Below are 17926 nucleotides of genomic sequence, written 5' to 3'. Positions count from 1 at the left end.
CTTTGGACATATGTGCTCTATGAACCACTTTAAATTGAATTAGGGAATGTTTAGCACAAATAGAGGAAGTATTAACTAATTGTAAAATCTGCCCCCAATCATCCACAGAAATGGTAAGCCCCAATTCCTGTTCCCAATCTACCCTAATCTTATCAAATGGAGCTTTCCTAAGTTTCATAATAATATTATAAATCATAGCCGATGCACCTTTCTGACATGGATTAAGGTTAATTATCGAATCTAAAATATATATAGGAGGAAGCATTGGAAAGGAAGAAAGTATAGTACTTAGGAAATTTCTAACTTGTAAATATCTAAAAAAATGTATTCTTGATAAGTTATATTTATTAGATAATTGTTCAAAAGACATAAGGGAACCATCTAAAAATAAATCCAAAAACCGTAAAATACCCTTAGTCTTCCAAGTTTGAAAAGCGCGATCCGTAAAAGAGGGAGGAAAAAATATGTTACCTAAAATAGGAATCGCTAACCCGAATTGATTAAGATCAAAAAATTTTCTGAATTGAAACCAAATGCGCAAAGCATATTTAACTATCGGGTTAGAGACCTGCTTAAGGCGTTTCGAATCAAAAGGAAGAGAGGAACCTAAAATAGAACCAAGTGTATAACCCTGAACAGATTGTAATTCCAATGCTACCCATTTAGGAATAGATAGTATGTCCCGGTCAAGTAACCAAAATTTCATATGTCGAATATTAATAGCCCAATAATAAAATCTAAAGTTAGGTAATGCTAAACCTCCATCTCTCTTAGCTTTCTGTAAATGTATTTTACCCAGTCTCGGATTCTTATTCTGCCAAATAAATGAAGAAATTTTAGAGTCAACTTTACCTTTTTTTGGTTTTCTCAGACGATTTTATGTTTGAATCTGGAGAAAATTAGAAGTAACCTTTATGATTCTTCATTTAAATTTGAACAGATTTGGGGACCTTTTATTCGATATTTTCATTTAATGTAATATTTACCCTTCTTGTTTTTTTTTCACTGTTTTAATGGAGGTCGGGATTGAGGACGTGATTTTAAGTTTAACTCTGTTTGGTTTCAAGTTAGCCCATTGCTTTGCTTTGCTTTTAGGTAGTTGCACGGTGGGTTTTTTTTGGGGGGGTTTTTTTTTTTCTTTTTTCTTTTTTTTTCCATTGATATATATAAAATCTAGTATACTATTATGTTATCTTGGTTTCTTATGCTTAAATTACATTGTTTGTAGTATTTTCTTTTTGGTATTGTTATCTTTTGGAATTTTATTGTACTTTAACATTGTATTAATGTTTATATGGCTTACCTTTTTTGTATACTTACTCAATAAAAAGATTTAAAAAGAAAGAAAGGAAATATTATAGTCAGGGGAACAGACAATTCTTTGTCGCAAAGATCAGAAGTCTTGAAAGCTATGCTGTCTGGCTGATGTCCGAGTTCCTGACTTCATATGACCTGCAGAGGAATTTGGAATGGGAGGGGAATGATCCAGTTGTCATGGCCCATGTAGGTACTAACAATGAAGGATAAACAAGGAAAGAGGTTCTACTGATGGAATTTGAGCAACCAAGGACTAAATTAAAATGCAGACCCAAAAAGGTAATATCAGTGGATTGCTACTGGAGCCATGTGCCAATTGGCACAGGGTTAATAATAGACAGTAGGTGCAGGAATAGGCCCTTCAGCCCTTTGAGCCAGCACCACCATTCACTGTGATCATGGCTGATCATCCACAATCAGTATCCAGTTCCTGCCTTATCCCCATAACCTTTGATTCTGCTATCTCTAAGAGCTCTATCCATCTTTCTTGAAAGCATCCAGAGACTTGGCCTCCACTGCCTTCTGGGGCAGAGCATTCCACATATCCACCAGTCTCTGAGTGAAAAAGTTTTTCCTCAACTCCATTCTAAATGGCCTACCCCTTATTCTTAAACTGTGGCCTCTGGTTCTGGACTCACCCATCAGCGGGAACATGCTTCCTGCCTCCAGTGTGTCCAATCCCATCTTATATGTTTCAATCAGATCCCCTCTCATCCTTCTAAATTCCAGTGTATACAAGCCCAGTCGCTCCAATCATTCAACATATGACAGTCCCGCCATCCCGGGAATTAACCTTGTGAACCTATGCTGCACTCCCTCAATAGCAAGAATGTCCTTCCTCAAATTTGGAGACCAAAACTGCACACAATACTCCAGGTGTGGTCTCACTAGGGCCCTGCATAGCTGCAGAAGGACCTCTTTGCTCCTATACTCAATTCCCCTTGTTATGAAGGCCAGCATGCCATTAGCTTTCTTCACTGCCTGCTGTACTTGCATGCTTGCTTTCAGTGATTGATGTACAAGAAAACCTAGATCTCGTTGTACTTACCCTTTTCCTAACTTGACTCCATTTAGATAATAATCTGCCTTCCTGTTCTTACCACCAAAGTGGATAACCTCACATTTATCCACATTAAACTGCATCTGCCATGCACCTGCCCACTCACCCAGCCTGTCCAAGTCACCCTGCATTCTCGTAACATCCTCCTCACATTTCACACTGCCACCCAGCTTTGTGTCATCTGCAAATTTGCTAATGTTACTTTTAATCCCTTCATCTAAATCATTAATGTATATTGTAAACAGTTGCGGTCCCTCACTGAACCCTGCGGTACCCCACTAGTCACCGCCTGCCATTCCGAAAGGGACCAGTTAATCGCTACTCTGTTTCCTGTCAGCCAGCCAATTTTCAATCCATGTCAGTGCTCTGCCCCCAATATCATGTGCCCTAATTTTGCCCACTAATCTCCTATGTGGGACTTTATCAAAGGCTTTCTGAAAGTCCAGGTACACTATATCCACTGGTTCTGCCTTGTCCATTCTCATAGTTACATCCTCAAAAAATTCCAGAAGATTAGTCAAGCACTAAGATCAGAGAGCTAAACACATGGCTCAAAGATTGGTTTGGGAGAAATGTCTGAATTTGTGGGACATTAGTAACAGTACTGGGGAAGGATCGGGACATTCCCATGGATCTGGGCAAATCACATAACTAGGGCTGTTGATTAGGCTTTAAACTAAACAGAGGAGGTGAGGGGTATGCAAGTTCAACGGCTTGGAAAAGTATGGATGAAGTAAATTACTGTAGAAATACTGCAGAATAAAAAAACAAAGTTTAGAAATGGATAGAATTTAACTTCAGGCAACTTGAGTCAAAATTGAAAAGTGTGGTGAATACTGGACTGAATGTGTTATATTTGAATGCACGCAGTATACAAAATAATGCAGATCATCTTGCAGCGCAGTTAGAAATTGGCAAGTATGATGTAGTGGGCATAGAGTTGTGGTTAAAAGACCACAGCTAGGAGTTTAGCATCTAAGGATACACATCTTATCGAAAGGACAGGCAGGTGGGCAGAGGGGATGGAATGTCTTTGCTGGTAAAATATATAACCATATAACAATTACAGCACGGAAACAGGCCATCTCAGCCCTTCTAGTCCGTGCCAAATGCTTACTCTCACCTAGTCCCATCTACCTGCATTCAGCCCATAACCCTCCATTCCTTTCCTGTCCATATACCTATCCAATTTTTTTTAAATGACAAAATCGAACCTGCCCCCACCACTTCTACTGGAAGCTCGTTCCACACAGCTACCACTCTGAGTAAATAAGTTCCCCCTCGTGTTACCCTTAAACTTTTGCCCCTTAACTCTCAACTCATGTCCTCTTGTTTGAATCTGCCCTACTCTCAATGGAAAAAGCCTATCCACGTCAACCCTATCTATCCCCCTGAAAATTTTAAATACCTCTATCAAGTCCCCCCTCAACCTTCTACGCTCCAAAGAATAAAGACCTAACTTGTTCAACCTTTCTCTGTAACTTAGGTGCTGAAACCCAGGTAACATTCTAGTAAATCTCCTCTGCACTCTCTCTACTTCGTTGACATCTTTCCCATAATTTGGTGACCAGAACTGTACACAATACTCCAAATTTGGCCTCACCAATGCCTTGTACAATTTTAACATTACATCCCAACTCCTATACTCAATGCTCTGATTTATAAAGGCCAGCATACCAAAAGCTTTCTTCACCACTCTATCCACATGAGATTCCACCTTCAGGGAACTATGCACCATTATCCCTAGATCCCTCCGTTCTACTGCATTCCTCAATGCCCTACTATTTACCATGTATGTGCAATTTTGGTTAGTCCTACCAAAATGTAGCACCTCACACTTATCAGCATTAAACTCCATCTGCCATCTTTCAGCCCACTCTTCTAACTGGCCCAAACCTCCCTGCAAGCTTTGAAAACCTATTTCATTATCCACAACGCCAACTATCTTAGTATCATCTGCATAATTACTAATCCAATTTATCACCCCATCATCCCATTATATATTGAAAATATATAATCAAATTCTTAGAAAGAGTCATAGGATCAGATGATGTAGAATCCTTGTGCATACAATTGAGAAGCTTCAAGGGTAAAAAGACTCTGATGAGAGTTATATACAGGTCTCCAAGCAGTAGCCAGGATGAGGGCTGATTACAATGGGAGATAGAAAAGGCATGTAAAAGGGGCAATGTTATGAAGGTCATGGGGGATTTCACTATACAGATAGATTGGGAAAATCTGGTTGGTGCTAAATCCCAAGAGAACGAATTTGTTGAATGTTTATGAGATGGCTTTTTAGAGCAGCTTGTGGTTGTGCCCACTAGAGAAAAGGCAGTCCTGGATTGGGGTGTTGTGTAGTGGAACCAGATTTGATTAGGTAGTTTAAGGTAAAGGAACCCTTAAGAGAAAGTGATTATAATATGAACGAATTCACCCTGCAGTTTGAGAGAGAAACTAAAATCAGATGCATCTGTATTCATTCAAGAATAGAAAGCATGAGTGTGGAGCTGGCTAAAGTTGATTAAGAAAGCAGTAAAAGGGCTGACAGTAAGCAACAATGGCTGGAGTTTCTGGGAGTAATTTGGAAGACACAGGATTGATTCATCCTAAAGAAAATAATAAGAGGCTCTTAGATAGGCATATGGATGTAAAAAAAATGGTGATAAGGGCTATGTAGGAAGGGTTAGATTGATTGTAGAGTAGGTTTATATAGGTTGGCACAACATTGTGGCTTGAAGGGTTGTACTTTGTTGTATTGTTCTATGTTTTAAAATGGAATCTTCAGGATTGTTCTACAATTTAGGGATTTTTTTTATTAGTACCTCAAACGATGCTGTCAAATCTATAGCCACCTCTTTCAGAATCCTATGATGCAGGGTATGTCATGGAGATTTGCCAAGATTTTATCCTCTCAATTTCCTTGTTTGCTCCAATTTTAGTTGTTTTTTTTTTAAAAACGTTCACTGTCATAAGAACTTCACTTTCTATTTCTGCTACATTTGTAACCTCTGCCATGTAGTTCAGTGTATCAGCCATACTTTTAACTACCCACAATTTCCCATTAATGTCAATCTATGTTGTGTTCCTATTTACCAGCCTTTTTTTAAAACATAGCTGTCGGAACTGTGCTAATCATTACCATCGTTTAATTTTCTCGTACTATCTCACCTGCCCACTACTTGGCAATGTTTTAGTGCTCTGCTAAGGAAAAGATGTAATTAAGCTGGAAAAAGTGCAATAAATATTTATAAAGGTATTTGTTTAGACAAAACTAACCTGCAAGCTAAATATTATCAGTCAATATAACAGGTCATGCAAGGCCAATTTAATTGAAATAAAGGAATCACGAAAGAGAACATACTTCATAGCAATTTTTGATTTTTTTTAAAAAACCTTCACAAGATGGGTACAGAGGGGGGAAAAAAACACGGACCAATCAATGGATCAATTTATTGTAAATTGGCAGCTAAGGTGTGTAAGCGGGTTTAAGAATATAATTGGAACTTGTTTTAATCAGTAACTTGGTCAGTGATAGAGGTTCCAAAATAAGCAAAAATATTTTCTTGGGCAACTGGACACAATACTTAAGAGGCATATTGTGAAATAAATACACAAGTTACAGAGTAAAATCTCAAATTATGAAATAGTGTAGTAAGGTTTATTACATGATATTCTACTATAAACACATCTCCTTTAAGTAAAACAGTTAGCACATTAAAGCTCACCTTTAATGTCTGCATTGAGGCTCCTCTGAATGCGACAGGTGCCAAGAGTGTTGGTGGGAGTCCTGCCTGGGGCCCAGCTCCAGCTACTATGGTTTTGTTGTTTATAAGGAAGTTCAACAAAGTAAACGTCTGAGGGCCTTTCACCATTACAGCTGATTCAGGCTTATGATCCATGCGCACAAGGGCGTGTTCCTTACGACTGAATTTTAACATGAAGGAAAAGCCAGAAATCCAGAGATGACAATACAAAAAAAAAGTGAAAATTCATGGTGATGATAATCTGAAACCTATAGTCACAGTAAATCAGATTACCTATTGTTGCTGAATTCAATCATTTGAATTTGAATTCTCAGTTTCCACAGTGGGACACAAGCTTCTCACGATCAACAGCTTGCCCTGTAACAACCACTTAAATATTCCCTTAAAAATTTTGAGGACTCATTGACAGAGTTCATTATATAAGGCTGTCTTATCCCTACATTCTTTCCTCTACCTCTCAGCACTCTTCCCTTTAACTTCATTGCTTTTGCTTCTGGTCATCTTTTATTTTTCAGATCAACCTGTTTTTAAAATTTTCAATAAAGCAATGCCTACTTGGAAAGTAACATGTGGTGTAAACACAGGCAGTTGGAGAGGTTTGGTTGAGAGCACTAGAGCTAAAAAAGTGTAGGAAAAAGCTAGGTCTTTAAAATTACAAGCCTGCTCTCTGACTGCTGGGTTAACAAGGCACTCCTTCAAATCACAAAGTTCAATATATTTTTGCAATGAATATAAACATGTTCATAAAGTAACTCATGCTGAATCAAGTCAACTGGTGGATTAAATTGCCTGAAAGGTCAGCAAGAATCAACGCAAATTGTTATTGAGTTAATAAGCAACACATTAAAATTAGCCTATTTGAAAGGAGCGAAAAAGAGTTGGAATATACAGTGATACAATCTGGGTAGTGTTTTGGGATTGGGCTGAGGATATACACAATATAGTGAAGTTCATACCATAATAGTACTTTGTAAACCTTGACAACAATTCCTTCCTTTTCCTTGGCATTATTTGTACAAGATGGAGCAAGATGGCCTATACTACTCTCCTGGACCCATCTGATACTCCTCCAAAACAGAGTACAAATTAAATGAGTTATTCTATACCAATTTTGCAATACATGACAATCTAATTTTAACTGTTATGCATTCAACAATTAAAACTCTTGGATAATTCATAAATTAACCATCACTATATACAATTTATTATTGTAATCATCAGGAATCCAACATATTTATGGAATGAATATCCTACCACTAGTGAACAGTTTCAACAAAACTGCATCAAGATACATTGAAATAAGTGACTGCCAGTCTGAACTAAATTTACTGCAAGGTTCTTCATTGAGCCTTTGGTGCATCTGCTAAGCTGACAATGTTAACCTTTCCTCTTGTAAAATAATTTCATTTATATTCAGAAGGTCATAAAAATCGCTGATTTACAAGTAGCAATGTAATTGAAGTGAACATGCACTTCTACCCTGTCATTTTCATATTTGCAATAAGGCACAAACCATTCCTTCCTACTTATAAAGAAACCAAGGGGCATATTATAGTAGACAATAAAACTTCTACATTATGAACATTTTAGCTAACATATCAGGAGAAGCTAAGTGAAAATGAAAATTTTACATCATTCTGTCTTCTGATCACTCAAGCTGAAATTCTGTCGGCTCTTCATTCACCTGGAAACTTGGTTTAAAAGGATACAGTTTAATGGAAATAGAACTAGGCTTTCTAACTTTGTCTTGTACACCCATCTCTTTCAGCCAAGATATTCCACCATCATCATTGTCATCGTCTTCGCTACTACCAGCATGTTCCCTACATTGAAAAAAAATATTAAATGCTTGTTAAACATTCATGATGGTAGAAATTAATGGAATGATGTGAGCTTTTTTCATAGTATCAATCACTAATACCCATTGCTTTTTTATTTTCATGTCAGATTTATTTAAATATTAAATACAAATATTGGTGTTAGTAAATAATCCAAAATAAATCTGCATTTACAGTATATGGCCAGATTCCCTTTTCGTAATTGTTCAGTTTCTTTTGAATCTCTACATGTTAATTCATCAGTTTTATTCCTTTCATTAGATTTATAACTTGACTGGCTGAAGCAATTGTATATATGTTTTAATTTCCTAAAAATTATAAGCCAAGGTGAAAATGTAGGGATTGAAAAATTATAGTTCAGAATTTTTGACTCAGAAATAACCTCTTTGGTTTAAAATATTGTTTTGTGACAGTCAAAACAAAAATATTCTACATATCTTATGTGCATAATTTGTAAAACTAATGCAGATTTGCTCCCAAGTCAGTAGCCCCCATCCCCATGCCTTAGCTGCCTCTAAAAAAAAATCACGACTATTTTAATTAAAGCATTAAGATATCCTATTATCATGAAACCCACTTTTCCAAAATATCCATACTATCTTTTCCCATAAAGTAGACTTACTTCTGAGCATCCAAGATTTTCTCCTGTGTTTCAGCATCTGGAATGTGTAACCCCAAATCTGTAGTTTCACCTTTTTTCATTTTAATATTTCTTCTATCTTCCAGTAATGGCAAGGAAAATGTGATCCCTGTGCAAAGAAACAAAAAACTGTCATCAACAAATATATACCCCATCAATATCAAAATGGGCAATCCAATGAAAAGTGTCACTATTTTTATGAGAATCATGTTCTGAACTATGATTATAGCTACAGCATTATACAAATGGATTTATGATCCAGTTGTATGAAGAGGGCTGAAAAAACATGACAAACATTAGAACTGTTATAATTCACCTTCTATTTCAAAATGCGAGGTAGTTTTTTAAAAAAAAAACCAAGGTCTATGTCACTAGAATTCAACTGGACAGGAATTGACCTCAGAGGGCTAATCATCCCTCCCCCACCAACTGCAAGGTTTAACTCATCTTACCTTCATCTTTCATAGCTTCTCTGAGACCTCTTGTTGTAGGAGAAATAACAGCAGTAGGAACAGCACTCCCTGCTATTCCAGCTGCTCGGAACAGCACAGTGAATTGGTATGTGCAGAAGTAGAAATATGGGCAAAGTTTCGCTCGCAGCAGATTATACAATGAACTAAAGCTGAGTGACCTGGAAAAAAAATAAACAATGAAGTAGTCACTTGGAGTAACACACATCAAAGTTGCTGGTGAACGCAGCAGGCCAGGCAGCATCTCTAGGAAGAGGTACAGTCGACATTTCAGACTGAGACCCCTCGTCCGGACTAACTGAAAGAAGAGCTAGTAAGAGATTTGAAAGTGGGAGGGGGAGGGATGGAGCCAAGAGCTGGACAGTTGATTGGCAAAAGGGATATGAGAGGATCATGGGACAAGAGGCCCAGGGAGAAAGAAAAGGGGGAGGGAGGAAGCCCAGAGGATGGGCAAGGGGTATAGTGAGAGTGACAGAGGGATAAAAAGGAGAGAGAGAGAGAGAGAAAAAGAATGTGTGTATATAAATAAATAACGGATGGGGTACGAGGGGGAGGTGGGGCATTAGCGGGAGTTTGAGAAGTCAATGTTCATGCCATCAGGTTGGAAGCTACCCAGACGGAATAGAAGATGTTGTTCCTCCAACCTTAGTGTGGCTTCATCTTTACAGTAGAGGAGGCCGTGGATAGACATATCAGAATGGGAACGGGACGTGTGAAGATATTATTATATTTCATGATAATGTTCTCTACTGAAGGCACTAACATTGAATTTAGAATTTCTAGCAGTTGGACCCAATAACATAATTTGGAAAGACAATCAAATGCAAACTCACAATAGCATTCCATCAGCAATGCTGTTATGTAGTTAGCGCAGCAGTCAATTTGAAAAACTTTTGCAAGATCGAGGTAACCCTTGGGGAAAAAAACGATGCTGACCAGGACAGGAGAACTTTTATCTTGAGTCATGGGTCTGGACAAGCAGGTATGGACAATCATTTTTTTTAAGCTTATTAACTTAAAAATAGTCACAAAAATATTGTACAACTTTGGTTCCAAAAATCCTGCCTATCCAGCACAGAAATCTACATTTTCAAAGTGTAAGACACACAAGAGACTTCAGATGCTGAAATCTGATGGGTCATGTCAGCATTTGATCCATTGAGCTCTTATGGAAAACTGAGAAAAATTGCTTTCACTCCAAATTATGAATACAAATCCCAGAAAACAAGCTTTAGCCAAAATCCATAGTAAAATCCTCGGTTAATTGAATTTTTAAAGTGAAAACAATAAAGCACCAACATACCATTCACTCATTAGTACTTGCTGGAGTTCTTCATCTTGTGCCCATGGATTATTTTTGCCAGTCATTTTCCGTTCTGCACCTATACGAGGGAAAAGTGAGAGCCATGGCAGCGAGGGGTGAAGCCAGTATACAAGATTCTGTTGGAAGGCACAGCGTAAATCTGTGCATGATTTTGGGTCCTATGTAAAAGAAAATGAATTACACTGTCAATAAGGAATTAGTTTTGTCACAACTTAACTTCAGGAATCTGTGCAACACTTATTTGAACTTTTCTTCTTTAAATTAACCCAATATATTAATGTTATTTCATGTATTGCTCACTCCTCCAAACTCTTAACCCCACCTTTTTAAAAGACAAAGATTAGATCAGCATCTGACCCACTGCATTTCCATCTTCTAAAGTGATTAGTTGCCTACAAACACAATAGAAACCATAGAAACTACAGCACAGAAACAGGCCCTTTGGCCCTTCTTGGCTGTGCCGAACCATTTTCTGCCTAGTCCCACTGACCTGCACACGGACCATATCCCTCCATACACCTCCCATCCATAATTTATTCTTAAATGTTAAAAAAGAACCCGCATTTACCACCTCGTCTGGCCGCTCATTCCATACTCCCACCACTCTCTGTGTGAAGAAGCCCCCCCTAATGTTCCCTTTAAACTTTTCCCCCTTCACCCTTAACCCATGTCCTCTGGTTTTTTTCTCCCCTTGCCTCAGTGGAAAAAGCCTGCTTGCATTCACTCTATCTATACCCATCATAATTTTATATACCTCTATCAAATCTCCCCTCATTCTTCTACGCTCCAGGGAATAAAGTCCTAACCTATTCAACCTTTCTCTGTAACTGAGTTTCTCAAGTCCCGGCAACATCCTTGTAAACCTTCTCTGCACTCCTTCAACCTTATTTATATCCTTCCTGTAATTTGGTGACCAAAACTGAACACAATACTCCAGATTCGGCCTCACCAATGCCTTATACAACCTCATCATAACATTCCAGCACTTATACTCAATACTTCGATTAATAAAAGCCAATGTACCAAAAGCTCTCTTTACGACCCTATCTACCTGTGACGCCACTTTTAGGGAATTTTGTATCTGTATTCCCAGATCCCTCTGTTCCACTGCACTCCTCAGTGCCTTACCATTAACCCTGTATGTTCTACGTTGGTTTGTCCTTCCAACGTGCAATACCTCACACTTGTCAGTATTAAACTCCATCTGCCATTTTTCAGCCCATTTTTCCAGATGGTCCAAGTCCCTCTGCAGGCTCTGAAAACCTTCCTCACTGTCTACTACACCTCCAATCTTTGTATCATCAGCAAACTTGCTGATCCAATTTACCAGATTATCATCCAGATCATTGATATAGATGAAAAATAACAATGGACCCAGCACTGATCCCTGTGGCACACCACTAGTCACAGGCCTCCACTCAGAGAAGCAATTCTCTACCACCACTCTCTGGCTTCTTCCATCGAGCCAATGTCTAATCCAATTTACCACCTCTCCATGTATACCTAGCGACTGAATTTTCCTAACTAACCTCCCATGCGGGACCTTGTCAAAGGCCTTACTGAAGTCCATGTAGACAATATCCACTGCCTTCCCTTCATCCACTTTCCTGGTAACCTCCTTGAAAAACTCCAACAGATTGGTCAAACATGACCTACCACACACAAAGCCATGTTGACTCTCCCTAATAAGCCCCTGTCTATCCAAATGCTTGTAGATTCTGTCTCTTTGTACTCCCTCCAATAACTTACCTACTACTGACGTTAAACTCACCGGCCTATAATTTCCCGGATTACTTTTCGATCCTTTTTTAAACAACGGAACAACATGAGCCACTCTCCAATCCTCCAGCACTTCACCCGTAGACAGCGACATTTTAAATATTTCTGCCAGGGCCCCTGCAATTTCAATACAGGTCTCCTTCAAGGTCCGAGGGAACACTCTGTCAGGTCCCGGGGATTTATCCACTTTAATTTTCCTCAAGACAGCAAGCACCTCCTCCTTTTCAATCTGTACAGTTTCCATGGTCTCACTACTTGTTTCCCTCAATTCCATAGATTTCATGCCAGCTTCCTTAGTAAATACAGACGCAAAAAACCTATTTAAGATCTCCCCCATTTCCTTTGGTTCCGCACAAAGCCGACCACTCCGATCTTCAGGAGGACCAATTTTATCCCTTACAATCCTTTTGCTCTTAATATACTTGTAAAAGCTCTTTGGATTATCCTTCACTTTGACTGCCAAGGCAACCTCATGTCTTTTTGCCTTCCTGATTTCTTTCTTATTTTCTTGCACTTCTTATACTCCTCAAGCACCTGATTTACCCCCTGTTTCCTATACATTTCATGCAACTCCCTCTTCTTCTTTATCAGAGCTGCAATATCCCTTGAGAACCAAGGTTCCTTATTCCTATTCAATTTGCCTTTAATCCTGACAGGAACATACAAACTCTGCACTCTCAAAATTTCCCCTTTGAAGGCTTCCCACCTACCAATCACATCTTTGCCAGAGAACAACCTGTCCCAATCCACGCTTTTTAGATCCTTTCTCATTTCTTCAAATTTGGCCTTCTTCCAGTTCAGAACCTCAACCCTAGGACCAGATCTATCCTTGTCCATGATCAAATTGAAACTAATGGTGTTATGATCACTGGAACCAAAGTGCTCCCCTACACAGACTTCTGTCACTTGCCCTAATTCGTTTCCTAACAGGAGATCCAATATTGCATCCCCTCTAGTTGGTCCCTCTATATACTGATTTAGAAAACTTTCCTGATCACATTTTACAAACTCTAAACCATCTAGACTCCTAACAGTATGGGAGTCCCAATCAATGTATGGAAAATTAAAATCCCCTACCACCACAACTTTATGTTTCCTGCAGTTGCCTGCTATCTCTCTGTAGATTTGCTCTTCCAAGTCTTGTTGACTATTGGGTGGTCTGTAATACAATCCCACTAATGTGGCCATACCTTTCCTGTTTCTCAGCTCCACCCATATGAACTCAGTAGACAAGCCCTCTGATCTGTCCTGCCTGAGCACTGCTGTAATATTTTCCCTAACAAGCAATGCTACTCCCCCACCTTTCATTCCTCTGCCTCGATCACATCTGAAACATCGGAACCCTGGAATATTAAGCTGCCAGTCCTGCCCCTCCTGTAGCCAAGTTTCACTAATTGCTACAACATCATAATTCCACATGTCAATCCATGCCCTCAACTCATCCGCCTTCCCCGCAATACTCCTAGCATTGAAATATATACACCTCAGAAGATTTTTACCACTACTCACAACCTTTCTATCAGCGGATTTGCTTGAACTTTCAACATCATTTACTTTCACCCCAGCCACACTGTCAGCTCTGGCACTCTGGTTCCCATCCCCCTGCAAATCTAGTTTAAAGCCTCCCCAATAGCACTTAACAAACCTCCCTGAAAGGATATTGGTCCCCCTGTGGTTCAAGTGTAACCCGTCTCTCTTGTACAGGTCCCACCTGCCCCAGAAGAGGTCCCAATCATCTTGAAATCTGAAACCCTGCCCCCTACACCAGTTCCTCAGCCACTTGTTCCTCCTCCAGAGCATCCTATTCCTACCCTCACTGGCACCTATGTTGGCAAACTGTCTTAAATTTGTATGAGTTATCACAAAAAAAGAATTTGACCTCCCGTTATTAAAAATCTGCCCTTACTCTGTACAGAGGAAAAATAAACAGACCTGATAAAATTCAAACTGAATGCCAAATTTTTAATCAATTAATTTGTGTTTAATAATTCTAATTTCATTGTAGCAAAAAGTACAGAAGGATATGATTTAAAGAATTAATTTAGTACCTCTATATGCAAAGGGAAATCAACTATTGAGGAACGACAGTGTTGAATCAACCCTTTGGCTTCCTCTGAGGCTTTGAGATGATCTGTCCAAGTAAAAGGATGAGGGGATGTGAATAGAGCCCAAGTTTTAACGCTCCAGTCAGCAGGGAAGCTTTCAGGTAAAGTGCATTCAGGTAGTATTCTAGAATCCTGAAAATTATTGAAAACAAAACCATGGGAAATTACTTAAGTTTGTCAAAAAGTCTGTTAAAAATGCAAGTTGTCCCTAATGTAATATGTACCTTTTGACTCTGAAGAACATCTTTTGAACGAAATTACAAAGGAGGGAAAAAAATATTCCATGCTACTCAACAATGCAATTACCATCAAATGATTCCATTAAAAGAACTCATGAGATTATAGCAGTGAATTTTGAATTTTATTTGAGCAGTACAGTGTGGAATAGGTCCTTCCAGCCATGCTGCCCTAGCAACCAATTATCCTACCTGGTATGTCTTTGGACTGTGGGAGGAAACCGGAGAAAAACCATGCACCTCACAGGGTGGTCATTCAGAGACTCCGTACAGAACTGCATCGGAATTGAACTCTGGAACAGCTTGAACTGTAATAGCATTGTGCTGATCACTACGCTGTCAGCTTATTCAGAACAAATTGTCCCTTAATTGTTCCCAACATGAAGAGCACTGATTCATCAGCTGAAGGAGGGGAGGTTTACCAGATGACATGAAATTTGATAGTTTCTGATGTCAATGTTGAGAACACCAAGTGATTTTCCTTCTCTCTAGTATTACTGTTGTTCCACTACCATTGTTAGGCCTATTCTCCAACCAAGAACTGTCAAGGAGTCTGGCACAATTGCCCTTAGGTACCACTCTGTAATCAGGTTGTTGTTTAACTAAACTGTGGAATAGATCTCCCAATTTAGACATTAATCACAGAGTAGAAGTGGAGCCATTGGTCATCAAGAGAAAAACAAAAAAGGTGGGACTAATAATCCAGCATTTTTGGGGATCAAGTGGTACCAAATATGCAAATTTCCCAGACGACTGGATATCATTTCTATTCAGTTTTCTTTCCTGTCACACGATATTTTAATTGTGGTACCTGGTTACAAAGCAGTAAATGGAAAGTCCTGTGCTGGACAAATTTCACCAATTATCTACAGTCAGCCCTCCTTATCCACGAGATCCGCATGCGCGAATTCAACCAACCGTGAATCGATAAAACCTGGAAGTGCTCTTCCAGCACTTGTTTGAACATGTACAGACTTTTTTTTTCTTGTCATTATTCCCTAAACAATGCAGTATAACAACCATTTTACATAGCATTTACATTGTATTAGGTATTATAAGTAACCTAGAGATGATTTAAAGTATACGGGAGGATGTGCATAGGTTATCGTGGATCGGGGAAAAAAAACGGAAGTTCTCTTACTAAGTAAGTCGGAACAGGTACATCAGGTATTATTTAGTGTCAGTTAGTCAAACGTTTGTCTTAGTATGTAGTATATATTTTACCTTTCTATGCATATAAAACACTTAAGAAACGTACGTTTCAGCGCCAGGCTCATGAACAGAAATTCCTGAATTCGATCCAGTGTCAGACCACTCCCGTGCACTCTCCATCCTTGCCGGGTTGATGTGAAGGATCAAAAACCCAAAACCCAATAATTAAACTACTGCGTTGCTTAGTAATAATTGTAGCTTTAAACAGGGCAGGGCTTTTCTCACTTTATCCTTTAAAATTGTTCCGGTCATTGACCGACTGTAGCCTAACGCTTTTCCAATGACCGATGACGTTTCACCTCTTTCCAATCGCTTTATTATTTCCACTTTTATTTTAAATTGCGATCGTGATTATTTTCATGAACAGAAACACTGCAGATTCAGAGCTCTGCCGCCGGGTCCTAATGTCCACCGCACTGAGGCAGGGCAAATAAGGTCTAGGGTTCCGCTGGGTCCCAAGGTCCACCGTATTTGGACAGGTTGAAATAGGGACTTGAGCATCAGCGTTTTTTTGGTATCCGCGAGGGGTCCCGGAACCAATCCCTCGAGGTTAAGGAGGGCCAACGGTATTTTCTTGAAGACTAGTTGATCTTTACACTACTAAATGACTACTGTGAAGCTGGCCTGAATTAGACCGCATCTTGTGCCTCCCCAACACTTACAAATACATTTCCCAGGTCCTTCAATGTGTTCCATCTGAATTGCAACCTCTGGATTCTAATGTGGCATGTTAACCTTTGTGATCCCAATAGCCAAATGAGCTGGCATCCCATTTATTGTCATTTGCTATTCTGGTGCATGCTGAAATATGCACTAATCAACAAAACGTAATGATATACAAAATCTTACTTTATGTTGTACAGGAAATGGTATTTCTTGGGAAAAAAATTTTGCCTCCAAAATGGAATCTTCGTCTCCTAAAGGCAGCACCTATTGTACAGAATGAAGATAGGTATGAATAGATAAAATCTAAGTAACATTAAAGATATACAATTGTATGCTAAACTCCATTGGTTATCCACAGAAATTACCCAAGATTATCCAGTGCGGAATAGGACCTTCAAGCTGCACTGCCTAGCAACGCCCCTGTATCCCAGCCTAATCACAGGACAATTTACAACGACCAATTAACCTACCCACTGGAACATCTTTAGACTGAGAGGGGAAACCAGAGCAACCCAGAGGAAACCCATGTGGTCAGGGGGAAGAACGTCCCTGTCCTTACAGGGAGCAGTAGGAATTGAAAACAGGTTGCCTGTACAGCATTGTGCTAACCACTACACCTGATAAACAACAAAAACAGCAAGGTAGTGTTAACCTGTAACTGAAAAATGAAAAACTTCTCAGGTTTTTAAATCATCTCACGGATGCTACAGTAGCTTTGCGATTCGTGTGACACTATTACATCTGGGTGTGTTCCAGAGTTCTGTAAGGACTTTGTATATCCTTCCTGTGGAATGCACAGGTTTTCACCAGGTGCTCTGGTTTCATCCCAATCCAAAGACATACGTGGCAGATTAATTGATCATTGTAAATTGTCCTATGAATAGGTTAAGGGTTACTTGGGGTGTGGGGTTGCAGGGGCAGAGCGGCTTGAAGGGCCTACTCCATGCTGTATCGCTAAATATTGTTCAAATAGAAGAATGGGTGTATATTGGCAAATCAAAGCAATGAATTCATTGCTCCTTGGGCACACAATTCAGGCTGTTATTCCAAATTAGTTAATTTTAAACCACAGAAATATCCTTCATTCAAGATGTTAAAATGTCTTCATTTACAGGTGGATATAACAAAATCTTATGGCAAAATTTCTAAGGGAAGGGTAACATCAGAATCAGGTTTATTATCACTGGCATGTGTCATGAATTTTTTTTTAACTTAGCAGTATAATGCATTATATGTTAATATAGAAAGAAAATAAATAATCAACTACAGTAAGAATATATGTATATTAAATATTGATTAAAATATTGCAAAACAGAAATAATATTTATTGAAAAAGTGAAGTAGTATTAATGGCTTAGCTTCAATGTCCATTTAGGAATCAGATGGCAGAGGGGAAGAAGCTGTTACAGAATCGTTCAGAGTGTGCCTTTAGGATCCTGTACTTCCTTCCTGACGATAACAATAAGGAGGCGTGTGCTGGTTGACAGGTGTCCTTAATAATGGATGCTGCCTTTC

General features: G+C 39.0%; 1 protein-coding gene across 3 annotated transcripts in view; it reads right to left on the bottom strand.

Annotated features, from left to right (window-relative positions):
* Positions 1–17926, bottom strand: part of LOC134347480 (protein downstream neighbor of son homolog) — a 33987-nt gene that overhangs the window by 5447 nt on the left and 10614 nt on the right. For all 3 annotated transcript variants that reach the window (XM_063049805.1, XM_063049803.1, XM_063049804.1), the window contains 7 exons: positions 16595–16675; positions 14241–14429; positions 10393–10571; positions 9072–9250; positions 8602–8728; positions 7851–7964; positions 6103–6301 (listed from right to left, as the gene is read on the bottom strand). In XM_063049805.1, coding sequence (XP_062905875.1) covers positions 6103–6301; positions 7851–7964; positions 8602–8728; positions 9072–9250; positions 10393–10571; positions 14241–14429; positions 16595–16675 — 1068 coding nt within the window. The remainder of the gene's footprint in view (positions 1–6102; positions 6302–7850; positions 7965–8601; positions 8729–9071; positions 9251–10392; positions 10572–14240; positions 14430–16594; positions 16676–17926) is intronic.

This window comes from Mobula hypostoma, chromosome 6 (genome assembly GCF_963921235.1).
Source record: "Mobula hypostoma chromosome 6, sMobHyp1.1, whole genome shotgun sequence".
Taxonomy (NCBI): domain Eukaryota; kingdom Metazoa; phylum Chordata; class Chondrichthyes; order Myliobatiformes; family Myliobatidae; genus Mobula; species Mobula hypostoma.
The sequence above is the reverse complement of the archived record's forward strand: the minus strand, read 5'-3'. Positions and strand labels throughout refer to the sequence as shown.